The sequence below is a fragment of the Stegodyphus dumicola genome, chromosome X1, assembly GCF_044657685.1.
Source record: "Stegodyphus dumicola isolate Sdum_Otavi_A_Nest chromosome X1, ASM4465768v1".
NCBI lineage: Eukaryota > Metazoa > Arthropoda > Arachnida > Araneae > Eresidae > Stegodyphus > Stegodyphus dumicola.
In genome coordinates this window covers 16302190-16321103 of record NC_140780.1, presented here as the reverse complement: position 1 = coordinate 16321103, position 18914 = coordinate 16302190, and the positions used below count along the sequence as shown (strand labels likewise).

General features: G+C 32.4%; 1 protein-coding gene across 8 annotated transcripts in view; it reads right to left on the bottom strand.

Annotated features, from left to right (window-relative positions):
• The window catches only part of LOC118199941 (serine/threonine-protein phosphatase PGAM5, mitochondrial-like), a 64292-nt gene that overhangs the window by 24726 nt on the left and 20652 nt on the right, over positions 1-18914 (bottom strand). For all 8 annotated transcript variants that reach the window (XM_085807106.1, XM_085807104.1, XM_085807105.1 and 5 more), the window contains one exon: positions 2356-2570. In XM_085807106.1, coding sequence (XP_085663232.1) covers positions 2356-2570 — 215 coding nt within the window. The remainder of the gene's footprint in view (positions 1-2355; positions 2571-18914) is intronic.

Genomic DNA, 18914 nt, shown 5'->3' with positions numbered 1-18914 from the left:
AGTCATCGAGCTTTAATTCTGCATTAAGCATTCTGATGACCAAAACACATATACAGACAGTTATACACAAATATTTTCAAACAATTTCAATAGTAAAGCAAAATTTATATTTTTAAAATTTATTAAAAATTAATTTGCTTTACTACATCATTTACAATAGTTACCTAGTTTTTTTAGTTTCTCAACATTTTTGGAAATAATTGCAATGTTTGGCTTCATTTTTTAGGTGAGGGGGAAATGCTGCATTTATATTTTTTGTTCCTAACAATTTAAAGTTCAGTATAATCAACAATACATATTGATGTAGCTTTTAATTTAAACCTTTAGCTATTAGAATAGAATTTGAAGTATGCATAGCAGCAGATTTTGGAGATGAGAAATTGTTAAAATAAACAGAATGGTCCTTAGCATATAAAGAATTTTGGCCAGTTGTGCAGTTATTCCATGAACTTTCTGCACAATCTTTAACCACTGGGGTCTTTAGAGAGATTTTCTGCCCTAAAAGCTTCACACAAGTATTTCTGTGTAATCAGAATAAATAATATATTAGTCTTCACAACTAGGCTGTCAGGGGTGAAGAATGTTCTACATTCTAGCATATCAGCCATATAAATAAATGAAATTTCAACAACAGGTCCATGGTAGCTAGTTAAAACACATTTAATCCGTTTTGTAAATCCTAGGTATTTCTGTTTTCCATCTTCTCTCAGTCCAAACATTTAGAATATAAGATGTTTGTGTTTCTGGAAAAATAAAACTGTCTAAATATATCTGGTGTTAAGTACTTACATAGTCTAAAGAGTTTTTAATTTAGGTAATCTCTGACTGATATATTTTATCTAAGACGAAATTTGAGAAAGATGATAAGTGCTGTATTTGAGAAAGTAAAAAATCTAGTATTCCGGCTATATCCAGACCACAATCACCTATTTAAGGATTGTAATATCTTTAATATTCCATCATTTTATAAAATATTACTGCATCATTTCATCAGACAAGTTCAGGGGTAACAATCATTGGATTGTATCATTGGAAAAACCTTATCATCTTTATTTTTACAGCCTGCTGATAATTTATTCTGTTGATACAACTTTTCATCTTTTGCACTTGCTGACTACACTTGAAAATCTTTATTTTGTAGCTTATGATTAATAAATTAACTAAACAAATTATTAATAAATAGTAGTTATTCACATATTCAGAATGAAAGGTGAAGCTCAGATTTACTTGCAAGGACATTAAAATCATTTTTCGTTTGATACACATAAAGTTTTATTTCAAACTAATTATTAAACTTATTAAATTACATTAATTATGTACAGAAATTTTTAAGAATTTTTAAAAGTTGTCATAAGCAGGCTGTATACATTGTGTCTTTAACTTCAAATATGTTTTAGCTATAAAATAAAATTTAGTCCATTTTTTAAAATTAATGTTGATATTTCTACATCTTTAATTTTGGAAATAATGGATATTGTCAGTAAAATGATTTATACTTACAAAAACATTTTATTATATTTTTCACATAAAAAATCTTGAGCATCAAAATCAAATATTAAAACTAAGAAAAATAAAGAATTGACAATATTTAACCAATATTTTAAAATTCAATTGTAGATTTAAATTCTAAACAACTCTTCCCAGTAATATTTTTGTACATTTTTATAATTAAGGGTACTTTATTTTGAAACTAACACCAGAAATTTGATTACTATAGCCGTACTGTATGATCTAAAATTTATATATAAGAATTTTTAGAAGCTTCAGGTACTTAGGTATTCACTATTAAATTCCTATCTATCGGATGAAAAATAGTACTAAAAATGTAATATTAGTAAGCAGCATGAAATAAAATAATTTATGAGCAATGTCACCTGACAACGCTACCTTAGAATGTACACTCTGCAGAAAAAAGGAGGGAGGATGATTTTGTCTCTAAGATTCTACTCAGCCGATTGAAAAAATTAACGTGAATTTTTCATCTCTCAAAAGCTCAATTTAAGATATATATTAGGCTTATATATAGCATTGTTCTAACACAGGCATTTTGACACAAAATCTGACGTTTTCTGAAATGACATGCCAATATTTTTCCATATTTGGATTCTACGACTCGGATTATGGGCTTATTCACGAACAACTCAATATTTGACAGAAAACGAAAATCACGTGCAACACTTTGTGCAGGAATGAAATGCAAAATTACTGCAGTTAAACATCTATGAATAAAACCTAAAAATTATCAGATTATAAAAAATATTGGTAAATATAATAACTAAAATATTTGAATATGAAATATTTACATAGATTAGAATATGCTGATATCAAAAACTACCTTAAGAAATCTGGATTTACCTCTGGGTCATACTGAAATAAGTATAAAGGAGGATCTGGAGCGACAGGAACTCCTCCATCTAACAAATCAGAAACTTCTATAGGTACACTGCCGAAAAAAGATTCAATAATGCCAGCTGTTTGTTGAGCTCTTGGTAGGCATGAAAAGTACATTTTTTTTAAGTTCACCCCGATATCACGCAAACGACTGCCAGTTACTGAGGCCTGAGTTTCTCCTGTAAATACATTATGCAGTTATGATATAATTTCAGTCACATCACCTAACTCACTGTCTGGAAATAAATTAAAAAGGAAATGTACTGGAACAGAAAAAGATTCACAATATGAGTTTTTCTGCAGCAAAACATTCTTATGCACTGAAAAAATTACTAATCTATGCATACAATATGTTTTTAAATAAACAGGAGTAATTTATACATATTAATACAAAATTCATCAAAGAAACTAATTTTAATACTAAACATTTTTTGAACACTAGAGGTGAAATATTTCTTCCATATGAAAATTTTGATAAATACTTTGTTAATATTGCAGGCACTATAACAAGCATTTGTTACAAAACAACATCAAAAGCCTTAGTAAAAATTCGACATAATTTCAATCAGAATATTAATGCGACACTTTTCAAATGCTTTTATTATCGAAGCAAGAAGTATGCTTTCTTATTCATCAAAAGCTAATTTCAGTTTTATACAATAACTTACTTTTTTTCTTTTTAAACATCTTAAAAAATATTTGCTAAGTTTAGCTTGTTTTTCAGAGGTTGCAGTTTTGGAAATTTCCGTGTTTAAAGACAATTTTTTTTTTTCTTTGCTAACAACTGAAAGTTCAGTATGATCAACAAGACATTTTAATGTAGACAATAACCTTTACGTATTAGTTTAAAACATAATGTACGTACATACAAGGTGATGCAGATAGGGAACCGTGGTAAAAGTGTAGAATTGGGTGCCCCTTGTTTTTTTGATGATTCTTTTTTGACGCCAATATCGGTGCCAAGAAGGTACAATTTTAAGATGGCCGCCACGCAAAACCAAAATAAAAACAGAAGACACCATCAGTTTTGAAATTATTCCTAATGATATTTCATATTTCACATTTTATAAGAATGTTAATATTTTTAAGAATAATAACATCCAACACTTACTTGAATACATTAAAACAAGTTTTTACGTTATGGAAACGAATAAAATTTATGTAATATTAACAATGTATAAAAGCTTAGAATACACTGTGTAAACAAAGTTGCGAAGGCGGAGCTAATTGACGTCCATAAATGGGTGGGACTAAGCTTGTGATGTTACAATGTATTCTCTCATAGCCAGAGTCGACTGTGGTATTCTCTATAGATATAAAAATAAGTATAAAAATTGTTTATATTTCAAATTACCATGATACAGTAAGTGAATTCTACCAATTATTAAAACTGTAAACAACGTTCTTACAAATTACCTTATTGCTACGTAACGGCACAATCTTCATTATTATCTAACAGTTTTAAACTTCACATTAATGAAAATAAGAAAAATATATTTATTACACATCAGAATCATACACAGCTTTCATATCACTGTTTCTTAAATTCCTTAATCTCGTCATATTCTCTATAGGCATACTATAATTCTAAAATTAGTAAATAAAATGTATATTTTCTCACAATGAAGAGGAAATAAGAAAATAAATACTACAAATTTGGAACACTAAGCAATGTTTTTCACTCACAGAATCAATGAATTCATATTATCAAGTGCAATTACGATAACACTGCGTATTAAAATAATAAGTTACTTTTAGGGTCAAAGTTTACAGTTTTGCTACTGTTGAGTAAATCGTCGGACTATCAACATTTATCGTAAGTCGGAAAACATTATCAACATATAAAAACCAAGGAATTAAAAATAGAATTTAACGAAAAGTTAACTAAAATATAATTTACAATTAAAACAAATTTCATATATACAAACGATATATTAACCATTTCACATAAAATATATCCCATTACTGCACGGCATCACACACAGCCTCGCTTTGCCTATGTGCAAAATTATCTACATTCACTCGAAAAACATTAGTTACACAAACTCGGTGTCCCTGTGCATATCGATTTATTTTCACTTAAAAAACATCTGAGAATTGCACAAACTCGGCATCGTGCACAACCTCAGCATTGCACACTCCCTTGACTTTTCCCATGTGCACATCGATCTATTTTCACTTAAAAAACATCCCAGAATTGCACAAACGCGGCATTGCGCACTCCCTTGACTTTTCCCATGTGCACATTGATCTATTTTCACTTAAAAAACATCCCAGAATTGCACAAACTCGGCAATGCACACTACCATGACTTTTCCCATGTACACATCGATCTATTTTCACTAAAAAAACACCAGAGAATTGCACAAACTTGGCATTGTGCACTACCCTGACATTTCCCATGTGCACATCGATCTATTTTTCACTTTAAAAAAATTCCAGAATTGCAGAAACTCGGCATCACACACAACCTCGGCATTACGCATTACCATGACTTTTCCCATGTGCACATCGATCTATTTTTCACTTAAAAAAACATCCGGGAATTGCACAAACTCGGCATTGTGCACTCCCTTGCCTTTTTTCATGTACACATCGATCTATTTTCACTTAAAAAACATCCAAGAGTTGCACAAACTCAGCATTGCGCACTACCTTGACTTTGTCCATGTGCACATCGAACAATTTTCATAAAAAAAATCGAAGAATTGCACAAACTTGGCATTGCGCACTACCTTGGCTTTGCCCATGTACACAGCGATCTCTTTTCATGTAAAGGAAATCACACAGATGAATAAACATTTATAATAAAAGAAAATCGCGCAGTAACATTATAAACATAACATTTCAACTCAGTTAAAATATAACTTACGTTTTCTTCAAATATGAAGCTATAGCATAACAAATTGTTTTTAAAAAGAAGCATAGGCAAGATTATGATATAAAACACATATCCAAGCCTAAGATAAGTAAACAACGAGACTTGTGCAACATCTTCTAGAATTGAGCCTGATGATGTAGTTTACAATTCGTAAAATATAGAACTTACCTAGATCGCTACTTCGACATCTCTTCGGCACCGTCGAAAAACTGCGGCACATGCAGATCTTTTATGCAATTCAAAAAGTCTCGGAACGGATCTGCTTCCACCTGATTTCTGTATTGTCTTCGCCACATAAACTCCGCAAACTAGGAATCAAAACTATCTTCTGACGATATCCGAACACTGTTCTTACGGAATTCGCACTTTATATTGCTCCACATACTTTCAATATTGTTTGTATGAGCACCAGTCGTAGGTTCAACAAAGTTGAACGAATGGTTAACTGATAAGTGCTGGAAACCTTCATTCTTCAAACAATCATAGGATTTCCAGCAATCTGAGATAATCATCGTCCCAGGCAGAATTTTTCGCCTTATAACCTCCAGCAAAGTCTCTCTCGATCTGTCTTCCACAACCTCAAAAAACCACTTTCCACTCTATCTTTCAATTCCAACAAACACCCATTTACCATTCACTCGTCTACCTCTATTATACTTCCTCTTACCAAACTTGCTTTCATCAATCTCCACAGCCATACCAGGACTTCCAATTATCTCATTCTTTTTCACACATACATCCATACACACTTCTCTACAAAAATTATGCCAATCAACCACAGTTTTATTCGATTTCACATTCACAATCAGATTTGTACCAGATTCATACACCCACAAATACGAAAATATTAAAATCTCAATAATACTCATATTACTCTCTTCAAACCACGTACCTTTCCTCACAGACCTCTTACAATGATGAGCATTCACACTTTTTTTACGACAAACCCATTCGTAGCCATCCGATTTCTCCTTCCTTTCAATCAAACGCATATCTTTCATACAAACAGGACAAACATACCGAGAACTAATCAAACCTTCATGCATACACCAATCAATAATAGCTCTCTTACCATTTTGCTCCAATCAAAAAAAAAAAAAAAAAATGCATACTAATTTTTCCAGACATTCTACTTTGCTAGATAACAGAGAAAGATAGCGCTAAATATCAAGCGGGCAACTAACAGTAAAACGAAATGCTCACGCAATAAAAAATAAATAAATAAATAAATAAAATAAACCAATAAAATTTTAATTTAATTTTTACTTAAATTACTTACGCAGTCACAAAAACAACCAATAAAATTTACATTTAAGAAAGTCCCAATGATGACGTCATATCAGGTTGAAACAGAGTTACGGTAACCCTAAGGTGACGGTACGGATGCTGAAACTATGTTAAAACTATCGTGGTAACCAGAAATGGTGTTTTATCTCCAAAATTGAACAAAATTTTTTGCCAATCGAAGGGGCACCCCATTCTACACTAAAGCCGAGAACCGTTAGTAGAAAGAAAATAATTTGTGGAATATAAGGAATTTTGGCAAGCTGTCCACGTATTCAATAAATTACCCTTAAAGTCTTCACCAATAAGGCTTTGAGAAGGATTTTCCGATTCCAAAAACTTCAAAATAATATTTCAAAGTCTTCACAGAGTCCAGGCTATCAATGTTCAAGGGTACTCTATGTTCTGTCACTATATCATATATATGAACCAACTTTTAAAAGCAAATCTACAAAAGCAAGATAAAACAGATTTAATCAGTTTTGCCAACAGTGAGTATGTGCATTTTCCATTTTTAGCCTAAATACTTCAGTTCAAAAGTTTATAATATCATTTTTTTTTTCTGTTTTTGTATAAGTTACTATCAATTTTTGATAGTTTAACTTCTTGACCTAACAGAAATTAGTTTTCTGAGATGACATTTGGCAGCTTATTTTCAATTTCTTCGAAATCCAAAATTTTTGATTTGAGAAAGTAAAAAATCCAGAATTCCAACTACATCAGGATAAGAATCAACTCTGTATAAAATAACTACTCTTTGCTTCACAAAAAACTTTTTTAAGATTTTCATATATTCTGACTGAATTTAATTGACTCAATTTTAAAATTGAATTAAAATCTCAAATATTATACAGTTATCATGGAATGCCGGATAAATTTATTCAATTTTTGAAGTAACATAGAAAAAGTATTGTAGTACACTCCCAATTAACTGGGTATTATACAGAAAAATGCTAAATTTATTTGTTATGATGGGCAAATGATGGGAAACTTACTATCATCACAATCTATAAAATTAAAATAAAATTTCTATGGAAAATATAAAGAGAAGAAGAATATGTGTGGGATAACAGAAGTGATAGCAAAAGACGTCACAGTATTTAATGTTGTAAATTAATCAGACAAAAGAAGAAAAAAAAAGTTTTTTTCAATTCACTTCTGGTAACCCTAGAAATGCCAAGGCACATGCATGCCAATCACACCCAATTCTTATATCCCATGATTCTCTTGTTCTTATTAAGCTTTTGTGTGTGCTTGTATGCAACATTAGTGTATCTGTCACTTTATATTATTTTAGTTACAGTTGAATAAATGTGATTTATTTAAATCCGCATTCTATTATTAATGGATACAACCCTCATAACAATAATAGTTTCGGAGACTTAACAGCACTGATGGACGGATGAACGAAAAGGTAAGCACAATTTGCTATCTTTATCTTCATAGATTATGAGACTGGATGTTGTAAATCCTGAGACTAAAATTTTAACTGTGCATATACAGTACAAAGTCCGTAATCCGTACATCCATTATCCAGAATGATCTATAATCCGCACCTCAAAGCCACAAACTTTACGCATGCACGTAATGTATGCTTTACACATGCATGCGTTAAAAGAAATGTTTAATAAAGTAAACAAATAAATGTTAAGCTTTTTTTTTTTTTTGTAAAATTTGATAACCTTTAGATTATAATTGCTCTTTATTTCATAAATTATGGTTTCATATTTTTAATTGTATAATTTCTGCATGCCATCTTATTAGATTTAAATTGATGATCTATAATCCGGAATCGCCGAAGTCCCGATGAGTCCGGATTACAGACTTTGTACTGTAGTATATATATTTCCTGAAACCGCTAAATAAGAATTAATAATGACATGGTCAAGACTTAAAGATTCTATGCTTATAATGAAACTGAATTCCGAAAATTACACTACATGAAAATTTAAGATTCAAATGCTTTTATTGCGCGATGGGTTAGACCAGTGATTCTCAACCTTTTTTTGTAATGGCACGATTTCAAATTTGGCAGCACACAAAGAAAAGATAAGTTTAAAAGTTGTTTACTTACCTATAATACAGTGTATGAAATAGTTTATAATAATGATTTTGAATGTAAAATAAAACAATATGTACTACAAAAACAGCAGAACGTTTATTAAGGGATTAGTTACAAGTTAATAATAAAGATACTTTTATTGAGAAATTAGAGCTTGATGTTTTTGATAATTTCATTTATATTTGGTGGTAAAAATGACAATGCTATTCTCATATTGTCTTCTACCTTTAACCCGTTCAGCGTCGCGTATACAAGACGCAATGCTTCTACTCCTACCAGCCCAGCGTCCCGTATATGCGATGCAATGATTCTGCTCCTACGAGCCCAGCGCCACGTATACCTGACATTAAAACGGAATGATATATTTTTATTTTTAAAAGCCAGTAAATGGAGCTAAGTGGTAATTGTTTTCACATAGATTGATTCATACAGCATTTGACCTTCATGTACTAGCATTAGTTTCTGTTTCGTGCTTCTGGTTTTGAGAGATTTATTGAAATAAACAAACTGGAAATCACGGCTAGTGCGCCTGTGAATTAAAGGGCGTTTTGTTTATTTCATTAGGATTTTCTTTTTTATTTATTTTTAAACTTAACATAAGCTTTCTTGGTTAATTAAAAAGTAAGTAACATTACAACATTATTATGGAAGGGGAAAGACTATCAGCTTTCTCGACGCGTAATGCGTCTTGCTCACATTTCTCAGGAAAGAGATAGCGTTCTTGTTTTTCTTATTCAATTTAATAGGTCATTATATATAATGCCTTTAATGGTCATTATATATAATGACACAGGCATTATATTCTGGTATATAATGTATTTACTTTACATATAATGTATATATTGATGTGATCAGTAACGCCAGCGGGGTCTTTTCTTGATTACTTTCCGGTAATCGTGGACGCTGTTTTTGATTTAGAAAAACAGAAGTTTTCTAATATAAACCTGATGTCACACAGTGTTTGAGAATGAAATATTTCTGAGTGTCTTTTGAAGTTTTGTGACAAGTGTTGGAGTTATATTCAGTTTCATTCCATTAGCCATGGCTAAGAGACCTTACTTAAAAATTTGTCCAAAATCACGGGGCACTCCACCTTTCCGTTAACTGGAAGACAGTTTCCAAAAATTTAAGTTGATGGAAGAGGTAATTAAGGTAGGAGAAGATGCGTTGTGTGCGCTAAAACCAAGGAAAAGCAAACAATATTGTTGGGAATGGCATCACTATGCCAACAAATCAAAGGCTAGATAGAGACTGATGTCAGGGGGAATAGTCTCGGTTTAGAAAGCTAAGGACGATGTTTGTACCATGTAGCTAGATACAGTGTCTCACAAAAGTGATGGGACACTTGTGCTTTACAAAAGGAAACTGTAATAAAATAAATTTAAAAAAACATGTAAAAATTTTTTGTGGGTGTGTTTCATACTTAAATTTAGTAACAATTATTACATAACATACATTTTCTCAAAATATTAAAATAATAATTTAATAAAAATACAATTGTTTAGAACGGAGCAAAAAATGGCTCACATAAGTGATTGGACACCATTAGATACTACTACGTACTACAATAAAAATATTTTTTTGGGTTTTTATTTTTACTCAAAAGCAATTAGCAATAATTTATAAAATTGTCTGCAGTTTTTCTCTTCAGTTTGTTTTCGAACTTTTGTGTTTTTTAGCTCTGTACAGCCATGAATGCTAAACGAAAAGAAACTTTGCCTGAAATTTGAAAATTAGTTATTAATTTGCATATTGAACGCAAAAAATCTATTAGAGAAACTGCTGAAACAGTTAACATGAGTCATTCAACAGTTTTCAGTATCATTAAACGATATAAAAAGAATCATATGATTCAGGATAAAAGAAGACCTGGCCGACCATCAAAGCTATCCAATGGAATAACACGAATTATTGTTCAAAATATTTAAAAAAAAAAAAAATCGAAGAATGAGTGCTCCTAAAGTTGCTGCTGATTTACAAGCATTATATGGAATAATTGTTAATCCTGAGACTATTAGAAGAGTAATTCGATCTGCTGGATATCACGGTAGAGCAGCCAGGAAAAAATTCTTCGTAAGTGAAAAGAATAGAAAACTCAGACTGGCTTTCGCAAAATCCAACATAAATAAAAACTCTGATTACTGGAATGAAGTTATATTTGCTGATGAGAGTAAATTTAATATATTTGGTTTTGACGGTAGAATCTTGGTGTAGAGAAAACCCAGGAAAGAATTTCGCAAACAGAACTTGGTGCCAACAGTAAAACATGGTGGAGGAGGAGTTATGGTATGAGGGTGTATGTCGTCCGCTGGAGTTGATAATCTTGTTTTTATTGACAGTATAATGGATCAGTACAAGTATATTGACATTTTAAATCAAAATTTGAAATCTTCAGCACGAAAATTGACCCTTCATAACGATTTTAAATTCTACCAGGACAATGACCCCAAGCACACTGCTCTGAACGTTAGACTCTGGCTGCTGTATGACTGTCTTGAAATAATAAAAACACCACCACTATCTCCAGACTTAAATCCCATAGAGAATATTTGGCAATTGGAATCAAGAATTCGCAAACACACCATTTTTTCAAAACAACAATTAAAATCATTGCTTCAAGAAGAATAGGGTAAAATCACTCCAGAAATCACAAAAAAATTAAGTCGAATCCATTCCAAGAAGATTAAATCCCGTTTTAAAAGTAAAAGGAAATCCAACAAAATATTAAAAAATTTTAAGAAGTAAAATTTTTGGATAAATATTTGAAGGAAAAGTAAGTGTCCCATCACTTATGCGAGCCATTTTTTGCTCCGTTCTAAACAATTGTATTTTTATTAAATTACTATTTTAATATTTTGAGAAAATGTATGTTATGTAATAATTGTTACTAAATTTAAGTATGAAACACACCCACAAAAAATTTTGACATGTTTTTTAAATTTATTTTACTACAGTTTCCTTTCGTAAAGCACAAGTGTCCCATCACTTTTGTGAGACACTGTAGATATTTCTTACTCATTTAACTTGTAGAAATGTGTAAATAAACCTTTTTCCTTAAGTTTAAAAGATCTGAAGTGCTCCATTTATGATAACATAGCCGTTAAGTCATCGGGTAGATGACTTATGAATCCGTTCTGAGCTAGCATTGTTCGATATGAAAGCAGTGGACGTGTGAAGACGGATATTCCTACTCTCTAGGATGATTTAGAAACCAAGATTAGGGCTTTAGAAAGTCTTGGAAGAATGCAAGAGAAGTATAGTGATTTCTTAACGCCTTTAGTTGAATCCTGCCTGCCTGAAAAAGTATTAATTGCTTGGGAGAGAAACAGAAATTTAAAAGAAGCACCTCAGCCTGATGACCAATGCCTTGAAAATTTGATGAATTTTTTGAAACAAGAAGTGAAAGGAGAAGAAATAGCCATGTTAGCCTGTACTGGTTTTGGTTCTAATCATATTAAGAAAAAGGATGCACTAAATAAAAATCTAGAATCCACCACCACGGCTGCAATAGTAAAGTACGTCAATTTCTGAGAGCCCAGGTAAGCACAATTTTAACTGTCTCTTTTGTGAAAAATGACACCCAACTAAATGTTTTTCTGCTAGAAATATGACATTAGAAGCTAAGAATAATATATTAATTAAAAAAAGGTGCCTGTTTTGGCTGTTTCAGATTGCGACACACTTGTATATCATGTTGAGTAAAAAATTCTTGTATGTAATGTAATAAAAATCACCATTCTTTAATGTGTCCCAATCGCGAAGAAAAAAAGCGCAAATGAAAAGTCTAGAAGTGACGTAACTGAAACCAGTACATTAGCCAATAACTGTAGATCAGAAAATGTTTATTTAATGACTCTAATAGTTAAAATTAAATTTAAGAATGTTGAGCTTAAAGTACACACATTACTGGATACAGCTTCTTAGCATTCGTATGTCAGTAAAAAATTAGTAGAAAATTTAAAAACATTAAGGCAAATTAAATTGAAGCATTCATTGTTCGAGGGAAGAGAAACGCAAACGCAGGTTCATGATGTTTATAATTTGTTCATTTCGGCATTAGATGAAACTTCACCTTTCAAATCGAAGAAATATCAGAGAGCAAAATTTGTGGCACAGTGCCAAAAGTGAACGATAGTAAAATTTTTAACGAACTGCAAGATAGAGGCGTCAGTTTGTCTGATTTGGATTCCTCAGATTCTGAAACCTCATGAAGATGATGACGACAACGACGACGATAATGATGATGACAGTCATGAAGCTGATGATGTCAATGATGATCCAGTCGTGAATGTTGGCTTTAGTTTTCCACATGCAAATTTTGATCGGAGGTCAATCGGCGGTAAGCTAACGTGGTGCCGCTGATTGGCCAATGACGTCAAGATTGGCGGGTTGGCTGAGTATGATATATATGTACGCCGGTATTGGCGAATGTCTTGTTCTCTTGTGTTATTATAAGTTAGCATAATGGCAGTTTGCTTTCAATCAAATGATTTTAAATGTAAAGGCTACAGTGTTAGTTCTTTTAATTTACAGAATAAAGCATGAATTTTATTTAGATTAGTCTTAGCTTTATTTAAGGGAAGCAAAATATGCTTTGCCTTTATCACCTTTGCCAACAGGGTTATGGGCCCAGCGCCAACAGCTAATCGGTCATCCAGTTCAACTCAGCATTGAAGGAATGTAGGTGAAGAGGGCCGTTTTCCATGAAAAGAAGCTGACCTGTCTTAGAAGTTTGTTCAAGTCGTGCTCACACTTAATTGAAGATGTCATTACTACCTGAAGGTTTTGAGCTGTTAAATCATGACAACTGGGATCGATGGAAAGTCGACATGAAAATGCTGTTACTGGATAGAAATTGTTGGAGGTTCATAGAAGACAAAGAAGAAGAATTAGATAAAAGTGCAACAAGGCATGAAAAGCAGGAGTTCATACTGAGAGAGAACAGAGCCTTCACTACATTATATTATGGAATTAAAACTGAGTTCAGGCCGCTGATACAAGAATGTTCAAGTGGTAGAGAAGCATGGGAAGTTCTACAGAAGCAATTCGAACTTAAAACAAGAGCAAGGATAATTCAGTTACTGGATGAATTTTTTAGTATTAGATATACACCAAATGAAGAAATAGGATTATTCATCGCGAGGATAAGAATGACTGCAAAGAAGTTGGCTGAAGCTGGTCACAACTTGGCAGATCTTTTTAAAGTATTCCAGGCAATAAGGAGATTACCCCTGGAATACTTCGGCATTGCACAGTTGATCTAAAGGTGGAAGGACGAAGATTTTACGCTGGAAAGAGTTGCTGAAGAACTGGTAAGGGAAGAAACCCAACTTCACCAGGTAAATGCCGATTTAGAAGACAGCAAGGTAAGCGTGTTTAATACTATTGATTCAAATGCAGGGAAAGATAAAGTTGAAAATAAAACTAAATCTAAAAAAAAGATGGGGAATATGAGAATAGGACCTTGTTTCAGATGTCATAAATTTGAGCACTTAATCGCTCAATGTAAAGAAAATGCAAGTAAAAATCAGAAGTTTAAAATAGACGATAAAAATGGACAGTTTAAAGATAAAGAATTAATGTTAATAGAAAATTATGTAACAACTACAGATAAAGGAGGTAACGCAGATAAATTTAATTGGGTCGTAGATACTGCAGCTACAACTCATTTCTGTAATAATAGAAATTTAATGACAAATTTCGAAGAAATAAATGATACACGTATGTCTTTAGCTGTAGGAAATTGTGAAAGTAAAGTACTAGGAAAGGGTACCGTCAAATTTGCACTAAAAGTAGGCAATCGAATAAATTGGATTGAATTAGATAATGTGTTATATAATCCAAATCTAAGAAGAAATTTCGTATCGGGAACAAGGTTAGAAAAGGCAGGTGCTCATTTTGTGATTTCAAAAGGGAAGGTGTGGATATACTTTAATAATTGGGATAGATTATGCTACGCTAAACAATATGACGGACTTTATCACGTAAAACCATTTAGATATGCAAGAGATAAAAAAAAGAGGTTGGTTACGGTACAGAAATTGGAAGGTTAAATAAAGTAGACGATGCAATGCTATGGCATCGGAGATTTAGCCACGTAAATTTTGATTATATTAAGAAAACTAGTGAGAATCAAAGCGTGAAAGGGTTACCAGAAATTGGAAAACCAATGAAGAGGTGTGAATTGTGTATTATTGCTAAATCTAGTAGAATAACTTTTAAAACTGTTCCGAAGAGATCGGATAAACCATTGCAGTTGGTTTATTTAGACGTTTGTAGCCCACTAGCAGTTCCATCTAAGGGTGGGAGTAAATATTTCCTTGCTATTGTAGATGACTATAGTAGATTAGTAACAGTGTATTTATTGTATGAAAAATAAAAATGAATCATTCTACAACTTTAAGAATTATCATAGGGAAATGGAAAGACTGACGAATAGAAATTTAATAAGTATATGCACCAATAACGGTGGGGAATTCTGTAACAGGCAATTTGAAGGGTACTTAACAGAAAATGGAATTAGTGTTGAATGCACAAACGCGTAAAACTCAGAAGAGAACGATGTGTGTGAACGTTTTAACCGAACGGCATTAGACGCAGTTAAAGCTATGCTTAATGATGGGAAAAGAATGGTGGGCAGAAGCTCTTGGCTGTTTCGTACATACGTGGAACAGAGTATGCATAAAAGCAACCAAACCCCTTATGAAATGTTCCTAAATAGAAAACCCAGTGTTGTTTATTTTAAAATATTTGGTTGTAAAGCCTATGTTGGCGTGACAAAACAGATTAGAAATAAATTACAAATGAGGTGCAAAGAAGGAATCATGGTAGGACATGCGAAGGAAACTAGGGGTTATAGGATATGGCTGCCAGAAGAACGCAGATTAATAGAAACCTGTAATGTGAAGTTCGATGAAAAACTGTATGCAGCAAATGGTATCCTGGAACAGAAATCAAAACCTAAATTTGAAAGACTAGAAGAATCTGAGCTATTAGCAGAATCAGATGAAGGACAGGAAATTTCTAGAGAAGAAATAAAGTTGTCAGATGACAAATCTACTCCGAAAGAAGTATCAGACGTCAACTGGCAAAGAAAAGCAGTTAAAAGGCCAGATAGAACACATACAGACATATATTATTATGTAGAGGGAACATACACCCGTTTTAGATCCTATAATGATATTGAAAAGTATTGTGAGGCAAGAAACATTAAATTTGAAAAAGATAAGTTTGATTTTAGTGGAAAAAACGAATACTCGGGGAAAGTTAATTTTGTAGAACAGGAGACTAGCTCCGTGTCTGAAGAGGCAAATTCCGTGGAAATTGTTATCCCACAAAATTTTAAAGAAGCTCGAAAATCAGTAAATGCTGAAGAATGGGATAAGGCAATGAAAGAAGAAACTGACACAATGAATAAAAGAAAGGTTTGGGAATTAGTCGAAAAGCCAGAAAATAAAACTAGGGAATTAGTCGAAAAGCCAGAAAATAAAACTATGATAGGAAACAAATGGGTCTATACGCTAAAAAGAAATGAAAAGAATCAAGTGGTTAGATACAAAGAACGTTTAGTAGCACAGGGATTCAGGCAGAAAAGAGGTGAAGATTTTGATGACGCTTACAGTCCTGTAGTAAATTTTTCAATCAGAAGAATATTTTTCACTATCCTGGTATGTTTATATGGATGGACTAATTGTCAGTTAGATGTAAAGAAGGCATATTTATATGCAAACCTAAATGAGAAAATATATATGACCCAACCAGAAGGATTTATCGAAGAGGAAAATAAAGTGTGTTTATTACACAAGGCCATTTACGGTCTACATCAAAGCGGCCGTGAATGGTTTTGTGAATTTGAAAGTACTTTAGAAAATCTACATTTTTAAGAAAATACAATGGTGTAATTGTGTTTATAAGAGTTCAAATGTAATTCTCTTGTTATATGTAGATGATGTCTTGTGATTTTTAGTAAAGATCAATATAGTATACATAAAGTAATTTCAGAGCTGAGTAAGTTTTTTTATCTTAAAGTATTAGGCAAAACTAAAACGTTACTTGGAATTGAATTCTTAAAGAATGAGAATGGGGTTTTTATACATCAGCAAAAATATATCAAAGAAATTTTTGAAAAATTTAAACATTTCCAGATACCAATAACTTCACTTTCCATAGCTAAAGGCACTATTCTTACAAAATTAGATTGTCCATCTACAAGTGCAGAAATTGCGAAAATAAAACCCTTTACAAATTACCCTTTAGAAATCTGTTAGGATGTTTAGTTTTTGTAGGCCTGATATTACATATGCAGTGAATATCTTATCACAATTTCAAGAGAATCCTGGAATTGGGCATTGGGAAGCATTGTTGAAATTGCTTGGTTATCTCAATAGTACTAAATTATATAAGTTAAACTTATCGAAGATTAAACATCTAAATTTATATTGTTATTCAGATGCTGATTATGCAAGTAATAGAGATGACCGCGTGTCCATGGGAGGATTTATATTATATTTAGATGAAGTACCGGTAATCTGGAAAACTGTTAAAAAAATGTGTAAGTTTATCAACCATGGAAGCTGAGTATATCGCCTTATCTGAAGTAGCGAAGGAATTAATGTGGACGAAAAATGTCTTACAAGATGAAATTTTAAAGTTTAATTTAAGAGAGTGTAAACTATTTTGTGATAACAAGTGTGCTATTGATTTTTCTAGATCGCCAATAGAATATCGCCGAACTAAGCACATAGACGTAAAATATCACTTTGTTAGAAGACTAGTAAATGATGGAGTGTTTGACCTTGAATTTATCACCAGTAAATTAAATACTGCTGACTTATTTACAAAAGCAGCGACTGCTATTAATTTAAGAAAGTTTTGTTTAGATGTTTTCAGTGTTTAAAGACAATAAGTGTTTTCGTATAATAGAATTGAACAATGAACTTCTGTGTAAGTTTTCTTTTTGTATTTGCATGGGGAAAAGAGGGCCGTTTGTTGGCTTTAGTTTTCCAAATGCAAATTTTGATCGGAGGTAAGCTCACGTGGTTGCCGCTGATTGGCCGAGTATGATATATATGTACGCCGGTATCGGCGAATGTCTTGTTCTCTTGTGTTATTATGAGTTAGCATAATGCTAGTTATCTTTCAATCAAATGATTTTAAATGTAAAGGCTACAATGTTAGCTCTTTTATTTTAATTTAAAGAATAAAGCATGAATTTTATTTAGATTAGTCTTAGCTTTATTTAAGGGAAGCAAAATATGCTTTGCCTTTATCATCAATGCCAACAGTGAAGAATGAAGAAACTTTGCAAAATCAACTGAATCAATTTGAACAAGGATATGCTGATCAAGCAAACAAGAAAAAACGTGCTAAAAGTGCAGAAAATCCCAAAGAACAGAAACAGAATTCAAGGAAAATGCTTATCTCTGACATTCCAGCTGATACTATGATTTCTGAAATTGCAGAACTTTTTCCTAAAGCACCTCAGATAACTCAGATAAACGTATTTAATTTACATCCAAATGCTACCATCAGTTGCATACAGGAAAAAGATGATGTTGAAGCTTTTGAGACAACAAAGAATGCTGAAATGCCTGGAAGAAAAATTACTGTTTCATATTCTTTAGCCGCTTCATACCCAAAGAAATGTCAGAAAAGAACCTGCAAATACAAACTTGGAATCCAAATGCCAATCCAACTTGGACAGAAACTTGGACTTAGACTCCGTCCCAAATTCTTCGGTCCTTATGAGACAATGAAAGTTCATCCCTCTGATTATTATGAAGTATGAAAAATACGCCATGAAGGCACCTGTCAACCTCTGCTGATCAGATGAACTGGTGGTGCACAAAGTTAACATTCGCCACCTGGACATTGTTTTTTTTTTCTTTTTCACTTTTTCTGTTTGCTTTTGTTTTTTCCCTTTCTTTTCAAATCCACCCCGATCTCTGGACCCCACTGATGTTTCCGATATATGTGACAGTTCTAAGACTACACAGACACGATCTGGTAGAACTGTTAAGAGATTGAACTTGATAGACTTGAATGTTTTGAGTAGCTATCCAGCAACTCAAAAGGGGGGAGAATGTTTGGAATGGCATCTCTACGCCAACGAATCAAAGGCAAGATAGAGACTGATGTCAGGGGACGCCAGAGAAAAATGAATAGTCTCGGTTTAGAAAACTAAGGATGTTGTTTGCACCATGTACCTAGATAGATAATTCCTGAACATTTAACTTGTAGAAATGTGTAAATAAACCTTTTTCATCAATTTAAAAAGATTTGAAGTACTCTATTTAT